The sequence below is a fragment of the Benincasa hispida genome, chromosome 6 (genome assembly GCF_009727055.1).
Source record: "Benincasa hispida cultivar B227 chromosome 6, ASM972705v1, whole genome shotgun sequence".
Lineage (NCBI taxonomy): Eukaryota > Viridiplantae > Streptophyta > Magnoliopsida > Cucurbitales > Cucurbitaceae > Benincasa > Benincasa hispida.
Genome location: NC_052354.1, coordinates 13,571,678 through 13,597,632, shown reverse-complemented (window position 1 = coordinate 13,597,632; position 25,955 = coordinate 13,571,678). Strand labels below are relative to the sequence as shown.

General features: G+C 38.6%; 1 protein-coding gene and 1 pseudogene across 1 annotated transcript; both read right to left on the bottom strand.

The window, feature by feature from the left end:
- Positions 1-15,754: 15,754 nt before the first annotated feature.
- Positions 15,755-17,062, bottom strand: LOC120079573 (early nodulin-like protein 1). Its single transcript, XM_039033801.1, has 2 exons — positions 16,254-17,062; positions 15,755-16,163 (listed from the first exon to the last, which is right to left on the bottom strand). The coding sequence occupies exons 1-2, from the start codon at positions 16,426-16,428 to the stop codon at positions 15,832-15,834; spliced, it is 507 nt and encodes a 168-aa protein (XP_038889729.1). The 5' UTR covers positions 16,429-17,062; the 3' UTR covers positions 15,755-15,831.
- Positions 17,063-18,489: 1,427 nt separating this feature from the next.
- LOC120079108 lies at positions 18,490-22,792 on the bottom strand (annotated as a pseudogene).
- Between the last annotated feature and the right edge of the window lie 3,163 nt (positions 22,793-25,955).

Genomic DNA, 25,955 nt, shown 5'->3' with positions numbered 1-25,955 from the left:
TCAACTTCAACATCAACACGAACTCGAGTTCAACTCCACGAAACACATTTCTCTAGAAATCTCGTGTGAACAGAATTGGCACGCTCGGTGGGACTTCTCTACCTCTCATCTCTTTCTCAGCATTTGGCGCCTAAGAAGGTGGCATCCAAAACTTCCTCCACCAATGGCTCGTACAAGGGACCGGTCACCTGCGGTCGCTAAGAGAAATCACGTAGGAGCAAGAGCAGAGCTCCCCTATCGCCCATGACATCTTGAGGCAAATGATGGAATCCTCACAAAGTGGGGTTGTCATCAAGGAAAACCCCTTGTTTGACAACTATACTTTTGCATCCAGCAGGCTGAAAAGAGATTCACCGCCAGATGTGATTTTTGTCATGATGGCGGATGTGATGGTGGAAGCGGCCATGGCTGAAATGGAAAGGAATATTAACTTTCTGATGAAAGCCATCGAGGAGCAAGTCCATGAGATCGCTACCCTGAAAGAACAAATGCAGTCTCGAGAGGCTGCTAAATCAAGCCAAGCACCCACGATCAAAGCAATCGATAAGGGGAAGATCGGTCTACAAGAAAACCAATTGCAATAGTCAGCCTCAGTGGCCTCTTTGTCGGTCCAACAATTGCAAAACATAATCATGACCTCCATAAGAGCTCAATATGGAGGGTCGGCCCAAACTTCCTTCATGTATTCCAAGCCATACACCCAAAGGATCGACAACCTGAGAATGCCTACAGGGTATTAGCCACCAAAGTTCCAACAATTCGACGAAAAGGGCAACCCAAAGTAACACATCGCCCACTATGTAGAAACATGCAAAAATGTGGGAATAAGGGGAGACCTACTAGTCAAACAGTTCGTCAGAACCCTCAAAGGGAACGCTTTTGACTGGTACACAGACTTAGAGCCTGAGGTGATTCACAGCTGGGAACAACTTGAAAGAGAATTCTTGAATTGCTTCTATAACACCAGGCACACTGTCAGCATGATGGAGCTGACAAGCGCCAAACAACGGAAAGGGGAGCCAGTCGTCAACTATATCAACCGATGGAGAGCTCTGAGTCTGGATTGCAAAGATCGACTCACTGAATTGTCTGCTATGGAAATATGCACACAGGGTATGCACTGGGAACTCCTTTATATCCTACAGGTGATAAAGCCCCGTACCTTTGAAGAATTGGCGACCCGTGCTCATGACATGGAGCTAAGTATCGCAATAGAGGGACAACGAGGGACTTTCTGAACCACGAACCGAAGAAAGACAAGAAGTGAGGTGAAAGGGGCACCGAGAAAAATTGTTGAAGGACACCACGAAGGAATCAATGCGTCGTTAATATAACCCTCATTGAAGTTTCTTCCTCAAAAAGGAAGAAGAGAAGATAGAGAAGAAAATGACAAGAGGAAAGCGAAAGACGTCGCCCAAACCCTGAAGGAACGACAGGGAAAAAGTCTACCCATTTTCCCGGACTCTGACATAGTGGATTGCGTGAACACTATGGAAGAATCACCTTATCCAACTGCCAGAATGTAGAACGACCGTGAATAGGCCGGCAAGGTGGATGATCCCACTACTGCAAAGTATCCACAGTTGTTATTAGCACACCGGCCGAAAAATGTTCGGTATGAAGGAATTGATCCCTCAAATTGGCCCGTGAAAGGAAAATTAAGTTGGATTCTAGAACGAATTGGTCCAAAATGAATCATGCTGCAGTGACAGATAACTCCAAATGTGGGTTGCCACCAAACCATTATTTTATGAAGAAAGGAGTTTCGGTCCAGTTTGGGAACCTTCGAAACTTGTGGTTAGTGCGGTTTCTGCAGAAGCGTCCAAACTACAGGACCCTCAAAACGGAAGAGGGTGCACTTGACGATGACAATAACGAAGGTTGGGATTCTTGTTTAGCGCACCGTTAAGAAGGAATTGATCCTCAAATTGGCCCGTGAGAGGAAAATAGAGCTGGATCTAGACGAGAGAGTAAGGCACAAAAAAGGAAGGGTAGAAAAAAGGCTCAAAGGCCCAAGGTTGTTGACGAGAGAGACGAGGATATTCCTCGTCCCAGACGACAAATGACCTTAGCAGATTTCCTCCCGAAGAACTTCTGCAATTGGGGTTTAGAGGAGATACCAGATATTTCCGCATGTCATGTTGTCAGTATCAGGGAAGAGGAAGATAACATTCCAGGCCCATTAAAGTCAACAGGAGAACCAAAGGGTTCGTCACTATTCAACATAGACGACCTGCTTTCACTCCTGCTAGAAGCTAAGACGAACCTTATTAAAGGCTATTAGAATCCATGCCTCTGGTGCATCGACCCCCGCAGCACGTGCTTATGCCTCGTGTTGCACGTCCATAGGCTTCTCAGACGAAGATCTGTTACTGGGATCCAAATTGCATAATAGACCTTTGTATGTCTCTGGATACATTCGAGAACAGAGAGTGGGTTGAATCCTCATCGACAACGGATCCGCCGTCAATATAATGCCTAAGATGACTATGAAACAGTTGGGCATATTCATGGAAGAGCTATCAAACAGCAAATTAGTAATTTAAGGTTTCAATCAAGGCAGCCAAAGGGCGATAGGCATGATACGCTTGAAGCTCCTCATTGGCGATCTGAAGGCCAACGCGCTGTTTAATGTGATAGACTCAAAGACCACCTACAAACTGCTATTGGGACGCCCTTGGATTCATGAGAATGGTGTGATTACATCGACACTACATCAATGTTTCAAGTTTTACCAAGATGGGATTAAGAAGGTCACAGCAGATTCTAATCCGTTTTCTAAAGTCGAGTCTCACTTCGCAGATGCAAAGTTTTACCTAAAGAGTGAGAATTCCGGTGAGATGATGCCGGTAGAGAACTTACTGACAAAGAAAGTGAGTGGATCCCGGTCGAAGTTGCCAGTAGACATGGAGAAAAGGGCAGGTAACAAGGTACGAGCCTCCAGCCTAAAAGAGAATAGAATGTCTTTCGGCATTGGAGAAACACCCATGGTGAGGGGCGAGAAAGTCTCAAAACCTCCAATTTTGCGCTATGTCCCTTTGTCGAGATGAAACAAGGGTGAGTCACCTTTTATGGAATGCTCAAAAGGTTTGCAGGTCGGCGACATAGAAATTCTAAAGGAGAGTTTCGTCACACCCTCACGCCAATAACGAAGCAAGAAGTCCACAAGCTAGAGGTAGAAGTAATGGGGTCAAAGCTGCCCAAGAGGCGAACGGAAGACGAATTCGATCCCAAAGCTTACAAGCTATTGGCGAAGGTGGGCTACGACTTCACAACTCACACTGGGTTCAAAAGTTTGAAGATTTACGAGCAACCCCGACTCTCGCCAACCCAAAAGAAGCTTTTGCAAGAGGGACATGCTATACCCATGTCGAGGGCGGGTCTCGGATATGAACCGTTAGAGCCACTCCGCATAATCAGAAAGGCGAAAGGGAAAGTGGCCAACAGCAATCATATCACTGTGGAAGAAGTTGATGATATAGGAGAGAAGAAGAGCAAAAATAAAAGAGCCTCAACCTTCGGTCGTATTAGACTACTTATCGCACGCACCTTGATCTTCGAAGGATTAAACATGACAGAAGCAGAAAGGGGAAACCCGCATACTATTCCCAGAGATACTCGACGCTCAGTCTTTCGAAGGTTAACTCCGCCAAATGAAGAAAATGAGGAAATCATCTGTCAATCGCCCGTGGTGGTGTGACCGTTAGCCTTCGAAAGACTAGGCACAGTTCCAAAGGAGAGTGAAGGAAAACCCCGCACTCCCATTTTCGATCGCTTGAAGCACGAAAGGGCTAAATATCCCCTCGATCAATATGTCCCTAGTAAGACAAAGGGGAAGGGAAGAGCCTGCGCTGACGCCCTCGAAACAACTACAGGAAAGAAGGGGCCGATACCTCGAGCATCCATCTGGCGACGAATCAACCTTAAAAATGTCGAAGCGTTATCGGACCAGAAGCCATCAGGAGAGGCAAGAAGTGATGGAGAAATCCGTAGTACCATCCCCTCATGGATGAAGAGAAAGACCTTCGTTACTCTAAACACAAGTGAGAGCACGCTCAAAGTAAAGAGGCGCGACGTCGTTTTCACCAATCCTTAGAATCTAGAGCAGGAGGAAGGTAAAATTTCGTGCCACCACATCACCATCCTCGAAGAATCCGAAGAAGGTATGACCAAAGAGGAAGTGAAGAACGCTCCGCAAGAGCTAGAAGGCGGTGGTCAATCCATGGTGGACGAGCTAAAAAAGGTGAATCTGGGCACCGTAGAAGAGACACGTCCGACTTTCATCAGTGCATCTCTCTCGGAAGAGGAGGAGGACGAATACATGAGTTTACTCACCGAATACAGGGATGTTTTCGCCTGGTCATACAAAGAGATGCCAGGACTAGATCCAAAAGTAGCAGTCCACCATCTCGCGATCAAATAGGGGTGTCAACCCATTAAGCAGGCTCAACGACGCTTTCGGCCAGAACTTATCCCCCAATTTGAGGTTGAGGTCAATAAACTGATTGAGGTCGGGTTCATTTGTGAAGTTAAATATCCAACGTGGATAGCCAACATCGTCCCGATTAGAAAAAAGAATGGACAGCTTCATGTTTGCGTAGACTTTCGCGACCTAAACAGTGCCTGTCCTAAAGATGATTTTCCATTGCCCATCACAGAAATCATGGTCGATGCGACAATGGGACATGAGGCCCCATCCTTCATGGACAGATCTTCCGGATATAACCAGATACGGATGGCCCTCACAGACGAGAAAATGATGGCATTTCGAACCCCAAAAGGGATATATTGTTACAAGGTAATGCCCTTCGGGTTGAAGAACGCTGGTGCTACTTATGAATGTGCCATGCAGAAGGTGTTTGACGATATGTTGCACAAACATGTGGAGTGTTATGTGAATGACCTTGTGGTCAAGACCAAGCAACAACATGACTGTTTGAAAGATCTAAGGACCGTGTTCGATTATCTGTGAAAGTACCAGTTAAAGATGAACCCCCTCAAATGTGCATTTGGAGTAACTTCAGGAAAGTTTCTGGGTTTTGTTGTGAGACATTGAGGGATAGAGATAGACCAATCTAAGATTGATGCCATAAAAGATGCCAAGACCAAGAAATGTACATGAGCTGAGAAGTTTGCAAGGACATCTGGCCTATATTCAGAGGTTTATTTCTAACCTGGTAGGGCGGTGTCAACCTTTTCAAAGACTGATGAGAAAGGGAGAGAAATTCGAATGGGACGAGGCCTGTCAGAATGCTTTCGATAACATAAAGAGGTACCTGATCAACCCTCTTGTCTTAGGAGCCCTAGTAGCAGGCAAGCCGTTAATACTATTCATTGCAGCGCAAGAGAGATCACTGGAGGTACTATTAGCACAAGAAAGACAAAAGGGAAAAGAACGCGCACTCTATTACTTGAGTAGAACCCTGAATGGAGCCGAGATCAATTATTCCCCTGTAGAAAATACGTGCCTCGCGCTCTTCTTCATGATAGATAAGTTGAGGCACTACATGTAGGCCTTCACAGTTCACTTAATTGCGAAAGCCGACCCCATCAAATACGCCCTGTCCAGGCCGATCATCTTGGGACGTTTAGCCAAATGGGTAATGATGCTTCAATAGTACGACATTGTCTATGTACCACAAAGGGCAGTTAAAGGGCAGGCGTTGGCCGACTTTCTAGCAGATCACCAGGTTTCATCGGATTGGGAGTTAAGTGAAGACTTGTCTGATGACGAAGTTCTCTTCATAGAGACCTACGGACTGTAGGTCATGTTCTTTGATGGTGCGGCATGAAAAAGTGGTGCGGGGGCAGGTATCGTCTTCATTTCGCCAGAAAAGCACATGCTGCCTTATAGCTTCGCACTTGCCGAGTCATGTTCAAACAACGTCGCCGAATACCAAGCTTTGATAATTGGCCTCCAAGTGGCCTTAGAGATTGAAGTAGCTTGTATAGAAATCTTCGGCGACTCAAAGTTGATAATCAATAAACTCTTATGCAAATACGAGGTGAAGCACGACGACTTGAAACCCTACTTCACTTACGCTCGCCAGTTGATGGAGAAGTTCGAAAGCATGGCATTGGAACATGTCCCGAGGACGGAGAACAAGAAAGCGGATGCCTTGGCAAACCTAGCCACTGCTTTAACGGACCTGGATAATGTGCACCTTAATATATCGCTTTGGCGGAGATGGGTTGTACCTTCGATTGAGACCGCATATGGCGAAACGAATGTGATATCAGTTTACCTAACTGACAAGGAAGACTAGCGGCAACCCATCGTAGATTACCTTGAACATGGAAGGCTCCCAGACGACTCCCACCGTAAAATCGAGGTTCGCAGGAGAGCTGTGCATTTCATTTACTACAAAGGGGTCTTATACCGCCGATCCCTTGAAGGACTTTTCCTTCGGTGCCTCAGTAACGAAGAGTCAGCGAAAGCTTTGGAGGAGGCACACTCAGGCATATGCAGCGCGTATCAAGTAGGACCAAAGCTACAATTCCAGCTGAGAAGAATGGGTTATTATTGGCCAGGAATGATCCAGGACTCAATGGATTATGCAAAGAAATGTGAAGCCTGTCAATATCATGCGAATTTCATTCACCAACCGCTCGAGCCTCTACATCTGACCATAGCCTTGTGGCCTTTTGAAGCATGGGGGCTTGATCTGGTCGGCCCTATAACACCTAAGTCGACAGTAGGGCACTGCTACATCCTCGCAGCCACTGACTACTTCTCAAGATGGATTGAGGCTGTCGCGCTAAAGAAAGCTAAGAAAGAAAACGTGTTGGATTTTATCTGCACTCACATCATTTATCGGTATGGTATTCCCCATCGGATCGTAACGGATAACGTAAGACAATTCTCCAATAGTTTGATGGATAGGTTGTGTGAAAAATTCAAATTCAAGCAGTACAAGTCATCCATATATAACGCCGCCGCAAATGGGTTGGCTGAGGCATTTAACAAGACATTGTGCAACCTGCTGAAGAAAATTGTTTCCAAGTCGAAGAGAGATTGGCAGGAGAAGATCGATGAAATGTTGTGGGCTTAATCGCACCACTCACCGTACCCCTACAGGAGTCACCCCCGTACTCTCTCATTTATAGGGTAGAAGATGTCCTTCCTTTGGAAAGAGAAATTCCATCGCTGATAATGGCAGTGCAAGAAGGGCTGACTACAGAAGACAACGCCAAACTGCGACTCAAAGAGTTGGAAGCACTGGATGACAAACGATTAGAAGCTCAGCAAGTGCTGGAATGTTACCAAGTACGAATGTCTAAGGCCTTCGATAAGCATGTAAAGCCTCGGTCCTTTCAAGTAGGTGATCTAGTGCTCGCCGTAAGGAGACCAGTTATCATAACAAGACATACGAGGAATAAGTTTACACCTAAATGGGATGGCCCTACGTTGTCAAGGAAGTCTAACAAACGGAGCGTACAAGATAATTGATCAGGATGGACTAAAAATTGACCCAATCAATGGCAAGTTTCTCAAAAAGTTTTATGCATAAAAAAAAAAAAGAAACCTTTGTACGAACTACATTACGACTTGATCCCTGTCATTATAAAGGGTAAGTAGGCAGCTTAAAGAAATTTAAGTTCAGTCACGTGATAAAAAAAATATGTGTATGTACATGAGTAAAATAAGTAAATATATAGATAAATAAACAAATAAGAGAAGCATAAATTTATAGGAGGCTACAAGGCGCCAGAGAACATCACTGAGAAAAGGATAAAAAAAAACTTTCATTTAAGATGTTTCGGCGCTACAATAGTCGAATCCAATAGCTATGCTAAGAGTACGCCTAATCTAATAAGACGAGCAACATCAAGTTAAGGTACCCAGTGGTAGTTCCTCAGCTTATGCTGCATCACTTCCAACACATGGCATAGGACATCCAAAGCTTTGACATCCTTGTCAGAAAGGATTGAGGTGGCCTCGATCTTGTTTATCGTCCCCCGCATCTCCGAGGCCTCAAGCTTATACCGATTCAAAAGGCCTTCGCTCTCAGAAATCAGTAACGATATTTCAACTCGCTCGGCCCTGATGGCCTCCAACCTGGCTAGTAATGTCTCTCCTTCTTGTAAGGCCCGGGAGTCGCGTTCAAGTAGCGCCTTTCGTTTAGCAAAAGCACTACTCTCATCATACAATATCTTCTCTAGATCAGACTTTGCCTCCTTCAGAAATTACTCCTTACTTGTTTGAGTTAATTGAGAGGAATAGGATAACTGAAACTGATTGTACTTCTCCATGTTTCAAAAGTACTCATCAAAAGTTTTCTAAGAGGAGGGAGGTTGGCACCACAAATGCCAAAAATGGCTCGGAATATCTCATGTGTTTCTTTCTCCAGACTAAGATCCTTCTAGAAAAGAGTACGCATGATCTTCTTGTGCATAGTCTCCCATATGGCCGACGCTGCATGGCGTCAAACATCGGAAACTACGGTGGCAGCACAGAACTCGGAAATCTTGGGGATGACCGGGGGTGGTGCCCTATCTACTTGCCTCGAGGACTCACTGCCACTTGGACTTGCCAAGACCTTCGACGCTTCTCCGGGTTGGAGAAACACCTCTCTACACATGGCATCCAAATGGGTGAAATTTTATTTTCGCTTGGCTAACGTAATCTGAAGCCTTCGTATATTCCCCACGACATACCTGCCTTCTCGACATGAGGGATGTCACCGGGGATAGCACGCACTGGACAAGACCTTGGCACGGGATCCACCGGCAGTACTTCGGAGGTACCAACGCCCTCAATGGCTAATTCAACGGAAAAAGGGCCCACCAAAGATTCTTCACTTCGTGAGGTTTCAAATCTTTGAAGAGAAAGGTTTAGGGGTAACTACAGAAGGGGAGACTAAATGTAAACCGTACAGTTTTTTTTTTTAAAAAAAAAGGAGACGAGACAAGCGGACTTATATATAGGGACGACATACTAGTAGATTGAGAGCGTCAGAAGCCACCAGATCATTCTGAACCCTCTCAAGAAAATCGGCATCCGAGGCCCTGTGTTTTTTGGAGGGTCCCTTCCAACAACGATCACCGGTACTACTATGACTGTCCTCCTCAACCGGTTTGGAATCGTCTTTATGTACGATCGCCGCCACCTCTTCAGTCAGGCGAAGTTGCTTCCCTCCATGGTTGATCCCTCTACCCTTGGGTAATCTCGGCGACGCTGGGGGAGGATTAGCACTAGTCACTAACAAATGACGATTCCCTTCGAAGTTGTTCCCGTGTTTTGCTAACCACCAATCCTTGAACCGTGGGGTAACATGAGTGTGTGGATCCAACGTACGGGCCGACAAGAATACCTGAGACGAGGGCTTGCGTCTCGTGCATAATCTCCAATAATGTAAAACGTTCTTCGGCATAGAAGCGGGAGGTATTCCCCCTATATCATTTGGAATGTCCTGATGGAAGCCGAATTGTCGGCCGAAACGAAAGGGACTATACGACTCTATAGTTCGGACGTTCCCACACTGGGAGGATATGTAGCCTGATCGCATGCTGGAGAAATAACTAGACTTTAGAAAAGATAGTTCTTTATCATCAATTTGGAATTCATGCTTGTTCCTGTTCAGAATACTTGCGTGCCACTGAATACTAGTGTCGCTATGGATCAATTCTTGTGCCTCGTACTCGTCGAAGTAAATCGAGCCATCTTCGCCAGAAAAGCAAACCATCTTGGAACCTCGAACAACGATAGGAACGGGGTAATGCGTGTTGAAGTAATGGGCCAGCCAACTATGGACATAGTGCATAGGAAAGTGAAAATCCATGCGCCTGATCGGGTTCGAAGCCTCTGCGATCAGCCCTAGACATTGATAGATGTTGGCCAAGATCGAAACAGCGAGACTATAAACAGTCCCGTGAGCCATCAAACTAGTTATTCTGAAGACCTTGGGGCGAAGGTAACGGCCATTTTGGGGAAATACAAAAAGGTATAACTAGCAGGATAGAAAGGTGGCCAGATAAGTTTTGTCTTTCAACTCGTCTTCGACCTCTAACTCTGTGAATAACATGATCTCCCTCCTTGACCAATCTTGGAATGCAATCTGTGAACTGTCAGGATTTTGCGTGAACCGAGACCAAGAGGCTTTCTTTTGCTTCAGTGTAACAGGCTTGTCATATTTGTGAACTCTAGGAACCAAAAAGAGATCCAGTAGCTAATAGACACTAAAGAGTCATGCTTCGAGGGAGTCGTGCGATTTTCTTTCTGCGAGCACACTATCAAAAAATACTCCTGAAAGAGGTGTTCACACGTCTTCGGCAAGTACCTCTGTTTGTCGCGGTGACCGGTTAACTTTTTGAGGGAAGGAACCACCTCATCGTAAAAGTTTCCTCTGACCGGAAGGCCTCCGAGCAACCAGAGATCCCACAAAGAAATCGATGCTTTACCTGCCGCGGTATGGAGAGTGTTGGTTGAAAGGCACCAGGCTTCACAGAAAGCTCGAACTATGTCACCATTGCGATCATACGTGTACAAGGAGGCCGTCACTGTGCCAAGCAAACTGACGTCATGAAGGAATCACTCGTTTCGACCTACCGCAACCTCAAGCCACTCCTAGTAACAGTCAAGGAAGCCGAATTCTCCAGGGATTTTCGTCACAATGGTCCACCGGACCTGACCCTCAATTATGCAACGTCCAAGAGTCAGCACTTGATCGGGATTTGGGGTCTCCTCATGAATAGAAGATCGTAGGATCCATGCACGTTCCCCTCGGGTCAAAGGCACTTCCATCGATAATTTGGAAAGGATCATGTTGTCATCCAGACTTGGCCAATGATCAGCGAAAGGATTGGCTAATGATTTTGCTACAAAAAGGCTAAATCCTTCCTTCATAGGCTGACTCCGGTCTTTAAGAATCACGAGATACCTCTCACCAGATGAAACATGCTCGGTGAAGTGAACCAATGTTCTGAAAATATATATATACTATATAACACTATATATATATATATATATCATGATAGTATATATTAATGGATCTTGTGAGAATCGAACGGGACGAGTTGTAAGCCTTTGCGAAGCCTCCATGAAATGGAATGCACGAATGGCGCATAAGGAACAGAATTTTCCACAAGATCATGCCATAAGGGTGATCTGAATGAGAGAGTTAAGCCTTTGGCAGGACCTCATGACAATCAGGATGCGGAATGGTGCTAACCGAGGCAGACCTGTTCGAGGCATCCTCCCATGAGGTGATCGGAATAGGATGGGACGTTGGTAAGCTTTTGCAGGGCCTCCTCCCATGACGATCAGGGATGCACGGATACGAGGAAGAACATGTACACCAAGGAGTCGATCACACGAACGTGAGAGGAAAAAACCCACTCTGATTACTGACGGTCGGCGACATTTAAAAAAAATGGTTGTGCTCTCTTAAGTTACGCTTCAACTCTTATAAAGAGCAAGAGAGGACAAGTTAATAAGAGAAAAATAATAAAAATAAAAAAAAAGAAAGCAAAAAAAAAAAAATTAAGAAAAAAAAGAAAAAAATATATATATATGAAAACAAAAAAATGTGGAAGCCCTAATTTCCCATCTTTTTTTTTTCTTCTCTTTTCTTCTCTTCACTTATAGCCTCCTACCGCAATCCAAGCCTGATTTGCAATCCAAGGCTGATTTGCAAAGGACATAAAGGACGTAAGAACGAAAGAAAATCACAATTTAAACTGCAAAGGACGTAAGAACAAAAGAAATCACACTTCAAGATGAAGAAAATCATGTGTCCTGCCAGTATATATATAGTTAAATTCGGACGTGATCTTCTACTAATTAGTTGAAATCTGATAAAATCACGGGTTATCTAAACTAAATATTGTTTGTTTGGTTGTGGAATCCTGATTTTTTCCGAAACTGGTGAAGATTAAAAAAAATCACACTCGATTGGATGCTGCTTGAATTGGGGGCAACGGTGGAGTTTTGAATCTCTAGATTAAATGGCGAGGAATTTTGAGCTTAAGTCTTGAGAGAATCTGTGCATAAGCAGAGACTGCTTGGGAAAAAAAAAACAGTATGGAAAAGGAAATCTCACTAGAAATTGGGCTGGTATCGCTGGTATCGCTAGTGGATGAGTATCACTGATAGATCGTATCGCTGGTATCGTTGGTATCGCTGCCATCGCTAGTAAGCTGGTATTGCTAGTAAGGTGGTATCGCTGGCATTGCTAGTAAGTTGGTATCGCTAGCATCACTAATAGGGCTATCTTACGATGCTTTGGCTCTCCAAAATTTCTTCCATTTAAGTTCAAATTCATATTCCATTCAAATTGGAATTAAATTCAAATGTTATCTCAAATTCTAGTATAAAGTTGGAGGAGATTCCAATCCAAATTTTATTCTAAGTTCAAGCTAGCCAAATCGAGTGGTGAAATAGATGTCAAACTCGTCCCAAATTTTATCAAAATCCAAACGTTTAACTTTGATATTGAATTATGAATAAAGTGTCAAGTTAAAATTTGGCTATATTCCAAAGTTTATCCCAAATTCGAGTTAAAATTATGTACTGAATTCATAGTTTGACTACACATTAGTTGAGGTCGAATTCAAAAACAAATATATTTGAATTTTGATCACAACTTCACTTTTTTTTTTCGAGATTCACCCACCCGTAAGCGTGCATAAATGTCGAAAGGGGGCTGAAGGATAAAATTTTGGATCAATCACAAGTCACCACGTCGTTTGCTAAATTAATGACGAATTTCTAAATCATTAACTTTGAGTCCAATTAGAAGTTGACACATGTTCCTAATTGAATTGAAGACCAGTTTCGATGACATCACGCGGTTGAATCAGATAAGATTAAGTTGGCCCAATTTGATATTATTATTTGGGTTCAAAGTCCAAACTACAAAAAAAAAAAAATTGAATTAGACCCAAATCTCAGATCAGACCCAAAATCAACTAATTGGGCCCAAGGGCTAGGCCCATGGACCAACCAAGCCCACGAAGCCTGCCTGAGAACTCTATAAATAGAGAAGTTCTCTTCATTTGTAGAGGCATATTCAGAGGACCCAGATAGAATTCATCAACAATCAGAAGACTCCCAAGACTTCTACTTCAAGCTTCCAAGTCTTCTACTTGTCTTCTACTTCAAGAACGTTCGGTGTTTTTCTTCTCCAAGTCAAGCACATTCACCCAACTGAGAGAGAATCTTTCTTCTCCAAGTCAAGCACATTCACCCAACTGAGAGAGAATATTTCTTCTCCAAGTCAAGCACATTCACCCAACTGAGAGAGAATCAGAAGATCAAGTAATAGAGGTCGAACCCACATCGCATCGCATCAAATCAACTTCAACATCAACATGAACTCAAGTTCAACTCCACGAAATACATTTCTCCGAAAATCTCGTGTGAACAGATGTATTTAACCCTATTATTTTTTAATAATTTATTTTGTTTATAGAATAATATGTGTTTTAGAGTTGTTTTATGTTTTTAAAAATTATGTTGAGTTACATACATTATATCTATCTTATCGTGTTCCTCACTTTCCATTAAAATCCATTTAATTTTCAAGTAAATTAAAAAATAATAATTTGAAAAATTAATATTTTGCCTCTGGGGTTTTAAAATACAACTTATATTTTGAAAATAACTTTTAAAAGTAGATGAAAAAAATCAAATAAAGAAATAATTTTTGAAACCTTGATATTCAAAAGAAAAAGAAATAGATTATGGAAAATATCTTCAACCATTACATAGATATTGTTAGGTGAAAATTTAACTTTCAAAATAAAGAGAGAGTCAATCTTTTTGGTTGGAGAATCTCACATTAGAAAATTTGGTGTTGAAAGTTTATACTCCAATCTTGAGTTTTGGTTTGGGCCCGAAGGAGTACCCATATTTTGGAGAGAGTAAAGAGACTCACCAATGTGGGTTCAGTGGACGCCCACACGCATGCCATTGGGCGTGACGAGGCGCACGTGTGATGATTATTTTATTTTTAACCAAAAAAGGGAGGAAATGAAACAGTCCATTCGTCCGCGCACGTTCTGTGGCAGAACGCCCTTCTCGCTCCCTACGATTTATCGTTGAAGGCCTATAAAAGGCCTGGCCTTCAGCAGTTCGAAAGGCACAAATTGTTCTTCACTTATCACTTCTTTTCCTCTCCCTCTTCTCCTCCATCTTAACTTTCCGAGCAATGAATTTAGAAAGGGTGTGTGTTCCGATCAGTAACGGTGCATTTTCGATTGGGTTCTTTTGGTTGTTTCATCATGGGGACGACATGGCAATTTTCAAACCTGTTTGCATACTTGGACAGAGCCGCGAAACGTCTTAAAGAGAGCGAGCTACGCAACTCAGCCAATAACGAGTTTCTGTTTTGCAGGTTTTGACGATTTACTGTTCGTCGTTCTGAGGGTCCTGCCATTTTTAACATATATAAATTAAAAAAAAATTAACCATTTCTAAACTATTTGATTAAAACTATTTATAAAATAAACTTATATTTCAAATCTCAATAAATATGTAAAACTAAAATATAGCTAACTCCTTTTTTACATATATACTCAAATCAATATTTTATGTGAATGTTTATAATAGATCTTCAAAAAAAGATTCAAAATATAATGGTTTGTTTTATTAATAATTTAATGACATGCAATCTTATCATCTTTCGTTATATTTAAAATTTTAGAAAAATTAATTTTACAAATAGTTAAACAACAATATTTTAACAAAAACTGAATTAGATAGCCATTTTGAGACTAATTCCTGATCGATCACTTAACAAAAATAATCTATCAATTAATTTCTCCAAAATCAATTTGAAATGATTTTAAATTTTTCTAAAATCAATTTTAGCTCATGCCAAACACCATCATTTTAAAGAAAGGTGATTTTGACTATCTCAAAACCACTCCCAAACTTACTCTAAGATTTCAATGAGATTATAGTAAAAATTTTGTTGATTTTTGTGAATTTTGGCTGAGCTATTCAATTATTAATTTGTGTTTTAATTAAGCTTAATTTAGTGCAAAACTTCATCAGTGAGTTTATATTAAAATTGGAGTGAAATAGCAAAAATTAAACATTGGTAAAAATGGAAAGGTTTACCTAAGTTGGCTCGAATTTTATGGTTTATTTAAAAATTCAACAAATCAAATCATCTGAAATTTAAAAGTATTTATGTTAAAAAAAAATTCAATTTTACACAAGAACTGTGTTCCGATGGGGAAGTTTTATTATTTTTAAAAATAATTTATTTAGTAAATAAACATTTTATAACTTTTAAATAAGTTAATATTTTTGTTATTTATAATATATTTACATTAATGATATTTTGTTGCTTATTTTTATGTTTTGTGAATTTTTTATGATATGATCGGATTATCAATTCATTCTTTACATCGATACAAACCTATAGAAATGTATAAATATCAATAGAAATATCGATATGTCAATAAAAATTTAATATTATGCATAAGTGATTAATAAACTTGTAATATTTGATCTTACTATATAAATTCTTTTTAAACTAATGTAATAAATACACTAACTTAACCACCAATTGTTATACAGACTAATTTAGCCATAAAGTTTTTAATTTTATCAAGACAAAATTATACAAATGGCATATTAAAATATTAATTAAACAAATGAAAGAAGAAAGGTAAAATTGGTCAATTCTTCATTTTTGAAAAACAATGTCAAATCCAAATATTAATTAAACAAATAAAAGAAGAGAGGTAAGGGAAAAAAAAAAGGAATAAATGGAAATTAGTTTGAAATTTCGACAATGGTGTATAAAACAAAAGAAACACATCCAATAAGAAATAAGACGAAATTCTGAAGACGACGAAAAAAATGAAGACGCTATTGCTCTAACAAATCCCAGATTCGAACAGAATGGACAGAGCCAACGGAACGGAGACGAATTTTAGAAACCCTATCGTTGAGATTGGAGTGCTCGAAGCAGAGGATTTGTCAGAATCGGAGGAAGAAGCAGATTCATCATCGGCCATGACCTTCACGATCATCCTCTGCCCTCTTTCGCAGTGGCCATTAGCGCCGCTGATGAAGTAGAAAGTTCCTGATCGTCTGAATTGGAAGACGGTGTTGCCGGTGTTGGAGAAGAAATTTGGTTGTGTGGAATTGCATCTTTTATACTCTTCTTCTGTCACTTCCATCACCGAGTCCTTCTTGTACCGGAAACCTAATTCAAAAACAACAGACAGATACAATGTTAATGTAGAAAGGGATGTTAATTTAATCGATCGGTGTTGTGGAGATTAACTGTACTTACGGACGGTGTCACCGGCTTTGAATCTGTTTTCTGAGGCCCAATCGTTGTAGATTTTGCTGTCGTTAGCCGGCGGAACTACCCAGCCTTTGACGCCACCGACTTGGAACTCAAAAGAAGCGACGGCGGAGAAGGAGGTAGTGAGAAGGAAAAGTGTGAAGAAGGAGTTGGACGGCATTGATAATAATTGTAGTTTTTTACAGAAGGAATTGAACTGGATAATGGAAGTGAAGGTTGATTGGGGGGGAGAGATTTATAGTGGCGTAAATGGGAGTTGAGAGGAGTTTGAATATAGTGGGCGGTTGATTTTTGTTCATCCATGGCTGATTGCACGTCGAGTCCTACAATTTCGGGTAATGGGCAATGAATCGTTCTGGTTTTTTCTTTTCCTGCTTGGACCGTGGGAAACCAGAAGAAAATAAAAAAGGTAATATTCTTCAACATATCATATTCATATAAATATGAAATATGAAAAGAGTATTTAAGTTTTTGAAACAGAATTTGATTGAAATGTTGTACCACATCGATAAAATGACAACTCTGCATCTTCTTTATAAATGGCATGCCAACTCCTTACAAACGCCGAGCTCGGTAGTGTGAGCTTGTAATCCAAACGGAGGCAATAATGTGGTTGGAGGCTGGTTCGGCCCGGATGGTAGGGTCCTCTCAAGAAGTCTGTCTGGCCTGTCCGTTTCCAAGTAGGGAGTCGGGCCTTGGGCTTCGGGCGAAGGCTTGGTGTCCACTGCCCCTAGAGATTGGAGGGCACCGCGTGAGGCTGGATTCACAGAGCAGCGTAACCTCCCACTCCTGTCCGGTGGAAAGGATAACAGGCGGTTCTGACGGCCCATCATATGTCACTGGGTAGTTCCCCGACAAACATTTTTTTTCCTCGTTTAAATAATACTTAGTGGTTTTTTCATCCATTTTTTTCGTAACTGTTGTTAAATTACATTCATAAAACTGACAAATTTCCCATAAGTATACTAACACTTTCCAATATTTAATTTCAGCTTACATTCTATTTCAAGTGTGCTCCACAAAAAAAAAAAAAAAAAAACAAAAAATCTAAAACATTGATAATGTTAACACAGAATAGCAATAGAAATTCATCGAACCATGTCAACCACTAATAATAATCTAGTCAAAATAAAATCTCAATCAACATCTTATATTTACAATGTATTCCAAGCCAATGTACATAAAATGATGTGTAGCCATGTCTAAGAGGATAGATGGTAGATGTTAGCTCTAGTAGGCATGCCTGGAACTCTGATGCTATCTAGTGGAAATAATTAGGAAAAATGTTGAGCTAACAAATCCAGTGAGTGATAGTTTACTTAGAAATTACATTATTGAAATTATGTTTATGAAATAAAACGAGAGAAAAAAGAGACAAGTAAGCTCATATATAGAATCTTCGCTAATTTGTACTTAATATTTGGTCATACTAGCTTAGAGTAAACCTATACGCATATAGAACAATAGTTGGTCATATTACATATCAAGTAGTCCCAAGACATGTAGCAGAGGCAATCTAATATGGTCATACGGCATGCAAAGCTGCCCTAAGAGGTTTGACACCCAACACATGGCCAAAAGCCTATGTATGTGCCAAAGTGGGTCTCAAAGACCTGTAATCTCTTTTTGATTACTACGAAAATATATTCACATAGCAATATGGATAATCACTATGAATACATAGATCGTGTGGTTTAAAACACTATTGTCTCAAACCTATAATCATAGTATTCTCAAAATCATTATTAAAGAAAACATATTCACGATAAACGCAGCTATTTCTAAAATTCTCAATTGATATATCACATAGATCTCAAATCTTTTAAATCACTAAATTTAGGTCTAAATGCATGAAAGTCAAAATTCATGGTAATTCTTGGAATTATCATAATATTTTCAATGTAATTTAATTATCATAATATAATTAAATTACATTAAATTATATTACAAATTTCCATGGACTTTATATTACATTCAATTAAAAATGACATGTGGACTTCTATTACATTCAATAAATGACATTGCACGTTCATTTTTTGAAAAGGAAATTATTAAAAAAAATGAGTTTTTTGGTGCATGTAGAGGAAAGGGGACAATACCTAAATTATTTTTATATAATATAGTTTCATCTGTCAATCTTTCTAGAAAAAGTTTGAATTTTCAAATATACTGATGAACCTTCAGTGATAATACGAAAAAAAGATTACAGCTGAAGAAAGAACTATGTTAGTTTGCTTTCCACATCTCTTTCAACTAAATTTGGTTCTTGATCAGTCTCATCATTTCCTGTTTTATTTTTCAAAGATATCTGATTTAGAACCTCCCAATAGCACTCTCTGATTTGGAAAATTTACGTCTACTTGGTCTGCTTCTATCATTCTTCTTGATGATATCTTCAAACACTGCATCGACAAGACTGCCAAACCGACGTTTGAATGTTGGAAATCTCGATATCAGTCGGTGATCCTCGAAGCCTTCATGGTAGACAGAAGAAAGCCATTATGGTATGATGAAATTACAGAATTCATTAAATGATGTACCAAGTTTTTCCAAGTAACTTACTTCGAGCCAATGCCTCAAGTTCGGCGCACTGCATTTAGATTCTGGCGGCAAGCTGATGTTTGAATTCTTCATTCTAAATGGGATCATCACCAACAAGACCAATCTAGAGAGGTAGTCCCTCTCTCTCAGAGAGATTTATTGCTTTATTTGCTCCTTGATGATCAGAAGAGGATCAGAAACCAATCAAAGAATACATCTTGCGGTCGATTTGCGGTAGTAATCTCGTAACGTTGTATCTAAATCAATTGAAACCCAAATGGATTTGAAAGTAGTTTTTATATGCTCAAAGTCATCATCAAAAAGAAGGAAATGAAACTTACTCAGGAGCAATCCAGTTGAATCGGCTTTTGCCGAACGAAGGATGTCTGAAGAATGCAGTAAGCAGGTAAGCCAATGCTAATGACTGTGATGTCATTATTGGATCTGGCATGCTCATATCTTCAATGTTATTAATCCATTGGAGACGACAATTTCCCTTGCGCTTACACTCCTTAAAAAGACGATCAAGAAGCTATAGAAGAAAGCAGAGTCCAAAATTTTCATTCAGCTCTGGAAACTTTTGAGCTAAAGGAATGCACTAGTTAATGAACACAAAGTACCTCCAAAGGTTTCAGCTCAAGAATGAGATTCTTAACCAAATCCGTAAGAGAGGGAAAACTTCTAACAGATTGGAATTCTTCAGGTTTATCTACTGACTGCATATCCTTTTTCGATAAATGGGTCTTTTCGTATACAATCAAAGAAACAATGTTATGTCAAGGTTCACTTGTGCAGTTAAAAGAGAGGTTTTTAAAGGGTAGGAAAATACCTAGGAAAACAGGAGCCATTGGCCATGTCTAGGACATCATTGCTGTAGTCATCATAAATGGAGATGGATGCCAAAATATAGCAAAGCCCCAACCAAAATGATGATTCCTGCAATCCAAATTCAAAAGTTAAGAATGAGCATATCTAGATATGCATAATTTGAGATCCAGATATGACACACACTAAATTAATTGAATCGTATGTAATATGAACAAATCATGTTGTTCAGTAAATCACACAAGAGCTGAAGATTACTAGTAGAGATTAACCATCGATAGAGATATGTTGAAATTGCAAGAAGGAATGATCAACTTAAGATTAAGAGAAAATGTAATAAACCTGATAAACGATCACTCCTGCATAAGCACCAAGGAAAATGCTGGAGATAATAGATCCCACCAGTGCACCCACAACAGCTAATGGCCAGAGTAAAATAGCAAGCCCTGCAAATGGAACACATATCGTCTCCGAGAAGGGGCCTTTTCGACCTATAAGATCGTGGAACAAACGACACCAACCCTTGAACAGCATAAAAGGACATTTATACAGAGCAATGAGTAAGATGACTGGTGTATCAACCACAGAACCAAGAATTCCAATTATGGAACCACCAAGGAAGTCGAGCAATCTGCAAGAAACTAACAAAAAGGTTAAGTGATGGATGCTTGTCACTTTTTGAGAAGAATGTGGCATTTAGAAAGCCTTTAACACTGCAAAAGCAGTATTGTTTATCATTAATCTTTTGGAACTAGCTCAGATAATAAAAAGTATAGACTAGTTTTATGGCAAGTAAAATTTCCGAAGTGTTTTGTAACCAAAATGGTTCATCAGATGACATAGCATAACAAAATTATCAGATATTCAAATCGTATCTTTATTGCTTGTTTCTGATATGATGAATCAAGAATCTTAGTCAGTTACAAAATGACAACAACAAACCTGATATCATAATATTCTCCATCCAAGGTTCCCTTTTGTAGCAGTTCCTCCATAGTAGAGAAGTAAGAATGTAAACAAACATCACGAAAATCCCCGATAACCAAGAAGGATCCTTTTATGGTATCCCAAGTTCCATCCTGAAATTCATCATAGATAAAAAAAATCAAATTATAGTCAAAGGTAACAGAGAAAACATGTAGGAATAACATATATATAACTGAGTTTGAACCGGAAATACATACATACATACAGTGGAATACTTTATCTGGCTTGTCCTCTCTAGCAGCATTAAATGTAGCCATTATTGGAGAAAGAAAACCGTAAAGGGCTCCGCCTACGGTGCTTCCAAGAGCGCCAAATTCAGGCCATAAAAGCAGTAAAACAGGCAGTACACAAAGACATAAAACAAGTTTAAGACCCCAACCAAGTTGTTCAGCTCTGCAAATAAGCGGTCTGTAATGTTAGAAACATGACTACTTCACACAATCCATTTTGATAATGGAAATGGAAAGCAAAAATTTATAGATAACACCTTAGAATGCAGTAATATGTCCAAAAAGTTTGAATTGGCCAAAGAATGACTATCAAAGTAGAATTTGCCATTGTCATGATTAGGCTAGTCAATGGACTGAAAATCATACCTGAAATTATTGAGGGCATTAGAGACAAGAGAGACAAGATTAAACTGTTTGATCATGTAAAGAACCTAGTGTTAGAAAAGTCTCATATTGGTTAAAGAAGGAAATGATCATGCATATATATGTAAAGACAATTATCTTCATTGGTATGAGGCCTTTTGAGTGGTACCGAAAGCAAAATCATGGTTTATACCCAAAGTGGACAATATCATACCATTGTGGAGATAGGTAGAGGTTCCATTGTCCTTATGAATTGATATCAGAGCCTTGGTCTAAACCTAGTTGGGTAGCATTGTAGTTTCCATTACCTTGATAAGAGCAAATGTAATCCGTGCTCGTGCTCGTGTGCGCTATTAGATGTTGACCCGAGATGCATGCAATGTACCTCAGGATAGATGCGCAAGTTGACTCGAGATGGACTGGATGTGCCTTAAGATGAAGAGCAAGTGACCCCGGATGAATTTGAGGTGTTTTGAGATTTAGAGAAAGCTCTCATGGTTGGAAGTGGACGAATTTGTTCAAGGGGAGGCTCAAAAGTGGTACTTTGTTCAAGGGGAGGATTGTTAGGAGCGCAAACAAAGTCTCATATTGGTTAGGGAAGAGAATGGTATTTTGGGTGGTGCCCAAAGTACACTATCATACTATTATGGAAATAGATGGAGGTCCCACTGTCCTTATCACCTAGATCATTTGGAAAAGTACATACATATGCAATCTAGTAGAGTTCAAAAGAGTAAGAAACAACAACAGAAGATCCCCCAAAAATAAAGAAGTAATTGAAGCTCACCTTTGGTAATGCCGAGAAGAAAAAGCACAGTGAAGGCAGGTAGATTACGAATGAAGTTCCACATAGAAGGCAAAGCTTCATTTGGAGCTTGCATGTCTACCCTTTTCCCCAAATCCTTAGTCCCTTCAGACATCTCCAAATCTTTGCCCTCCATCGAAGAATTAGCCAAAAATCTTCCCTCAAACTCAAACTACAATTCTTCCGGCATTGCAAGCATTTAAAGGACAATAAACGAAAGCGAAATGGCAGCAACAAAATGAAGAAGAAAGAAAGAAATTCTCCAGCACAAATGAACAGAAGTTGCATAGTTTGTTTCAGAAACCAAATCACGTGAAACCCCATTAGAAAAAGACCTAGATTCATTCATTAGCGACGGCGATTAGACATGGGTTTTAAGAGCAGAACTTCAGAAATATCCAGAACGATGGGAACGATCGAATTGGACAGACCCCATGAAAGAAACTGTTCAAGATCACGAGCTGGGATTGGAAGAGATCGCATCACAGTTAGCAAGCACGTAGCTACAGTAGAATTGTTCAAGTGAGGATCAATCAATCAATTCAATGCTTGTTGCTCACCGAATTAGCTGTTTGTTTGTCGAACAAGTAAGGATTTGAATTCGAAAATCCAAGCATAAATAAGAAGAAGCATACCCATCTTCTTGAATAGTTGAAACAGCTCAGCCAAGGCTTGGAAAATAGCATTAAATCAACAAGTACAACAATATTGGTAGCCATTGAATGCTTATTTTTCTTCCTCAAACTACATTCTACAAACCCAAAAGAGACTAATATGAATTTAATTGTAAAATGTGTATTTTGTTAACGAATTTTCATAGTTAATACTTAGTCTTGTAGAGGAAGTTCGTTTAAAGAGAATAAAAGTGATAAATCCTTGGTTTGTATTGACCCATATGAATTATGGTGAATGTTTAGAATTGTATTGCATAATTAATATGTTATGACAAGGCCCAAATCCGAGGCATCCATGGAGTACGCCTGGGACCTGAACATCCTGTAATGGAAAGCCAGAGACTCAAATGTTTGGTAGAAGAGATAATATCTTGCAATCTCGAGAATTACACATAAGAAGATGTGCCGTGCCGTAAGTTGAGCTTGGTTAATGAAAGCTTCCAACCTCGATAATTACAGCTAAGAATATGCAGTTAATATTGCAAAAATCAAACGACATATTCTATGAATTGTCATATTCCTCCACCTTAAAAGATAAGTTATAAGATACGTGTATTTCATTTGAGGTTTAGAATCCGTATAAAATACGTATGGGATATCGATACTTTCCAGATATATATCTATATTTATTTTTACAATTACTCTTTTTTTAAAAAAAAAATAAAACTCATATATTCTTTCTTAATCTAAAACTAGGCAATCTATTTAAAAAACTCACAACTTAAATCCAAAACTTAAAAAATAAAATAAAATATGAAACCCTAAAATCATATAATTTTTATTTTCACATTTAAATCCCACAAAATCCACCCAAATATAACTCACTTGGATATCTTCAACAATTTAGTGGAGAAGCTCTTCGTTTATCTTTATACTTCTCCCTCTAATCTTCTTTTTCTTCTTTGATCAATACGAGTCACCTTTTTATTGCATTTTATTGACTATTATATTTCAATATCTAAGATGTTGCTTTTTGTATTGTATTTTGTACTATTTCATTAACTTGTATGCTAAATCCATCTATATCCTAGATTTTTTAAGAAAAAAACATATTTTCAACGTTTCAATATCCTACTTTTTTAGAAATTAGCGTATCGCCACATCCTATTATATCTGTATCTCGTATTTATATCTGTGTCTATGCTTCATAGAAAGTAATAGTCTGAATGCTTAAATGAACTAAATATTTCATATACTAACTTATTGTTGGAGTGTGTTCGACTTGATACCACATTAGTGCGAGCTCTCTAATATCTAGATGCAGGAGCCATGAATACGCCAACAATTTCATGATATAACTCTAACTTAATTTATTTTCTTGCACTAAATAAAGGATTTTTTCTTAAGAGAATGATATAGTGTAAATGTGGTGCGATAAGATGTGGTGAAGATAGATTTTCCATAGTGTGCATGATGGAGCTTAAACCTCAATAAGTGCAAATTCTTGATGATGGGTCAGATCATATGCCTAATCTACTTCATGGGCTTTTCTTTATGGGTCTTTTTTGATGGCTAGACTACTTGTAGATTGGACTTCGGTTTTTTCTTCTCGAGTCATTTCTAAATAGGGTGATTAGACAAATCTCTATTTTAAAAAATTGTCTAAATCTAATTTCTCTCTTTAAAATATTTAATAATCTAAATTCTCTCTTAAACATGTTTAAACATTAAATATTTCATTAAAATACACGTAATTATTTAAAAATATAAACATATATACCATTCCATATTATTACCAGAATTAATTTAAATGTAGAATCTTATCTAAAAATTCAAACCTATTATAAATAAAAGAAAATACAGAATCTAATCCAATAATTCAAACTAGATAAATAAAGGAAGATAATGAAAATAGAGTTCTAACCCAATTGTGGTCTCAAATACTTTTGTATGTAGATATGCACAAGATGCAAACTAAGCATGCACCAATCTACATTTATGAATATGCTATAAATCATATACAATATAATCCCATGTGATCAAAGAGGGAATTTAGATCGAAAATTCATGAAGAGAGAAGTTTATTGATTAATCAAATTTTAAAATTCATAAATTTAATCTATGAATACGAAGACCTTTGAATTCGAAGAGGTTCTTTCAGCATCCAAAGAGGTTTTTTCCAAAGATTAAATGGATAACAACAATGCAATCTAATTTGATGATTATCCTTTGAAGTTTCAAGGAGATAGCAAGTTCTAATCCTTTCTTAATTACAAAATTTATAATTATAGATTCCATAAAATTCATAACTTTATAATCTAGAAATATGATAAATTCTAGGGTCTATTTGAAATGCATTTCAAGTGTTTAATTTTAAAAAAGAAATCATTTTAGAAAAAACTAGAATGTTTGACAACCACTCAAAATAACTTTCAAGATGTATTTTCAATAATTTTGTCATTAGTGTTTAAATAAAAATGAGATTTTTGAAAAACACTTCTTTCTCAAGTCAATCAAAACGAGCCCTAATAATTAATTAGAAAAAGCATAATCTCGAGATTAAGGCTTTGTTTGGAATTGTTATAGCTTTTAGAATGATTACTGGTAGATGTACTTTTAGAAAAATCATATATGGAAATAAGTAAAATAGTGCTTGGTAAATTTAAGCATAAACTTTTTTTCCATTTTTTTGTAATTTAAAATTTTAAATGATTAATATGAAAAAAAATTTAAATTAAGAAATATAGCTTTATTTTAAAAAAAAAATCAATATGGTATATTTTTTTAAAAAAAATTAATGCATTTAACTCATGAAAAAATAGAAAATAGATTTGATTATGTGAAAAATAGATAAATATATAAAATAAATCTTCTTTTTAAAGTATAAAATTGAAACTTAAATATTAACTAAAAATTCTACCTAATTTAGGAGAATCCAAAAGCTAGTTTAAATCTATTTTAAAAAATCTTCTTTTTAATTTAAATCTATTTTATCAAATGCAAAAAATGGTTAAGATTTTCTCTAAATGACTTTTTAACACAGTTAAGGCAGGCCAAGCATTGATAAAAAAAAAAAAGATATTTATTCAAAATTTGCCCAAGGGTAAATTTGGAAAACACATTTATGGTTTATGTTCTTAATAACCTGATAGACTTTGTCAGTAATTTCAAAAAATAGAGTAATCTTTCAAAATTTACCTCCAATTTTATCCATCTAATGGAATTTCTCTTTTAAATATTTAGATAGTCACTCCACTTGCATTTTTGAACCGGGGAATGAGAATGGTATTGGACAAAAAAAAAATATATATATTTATATAGA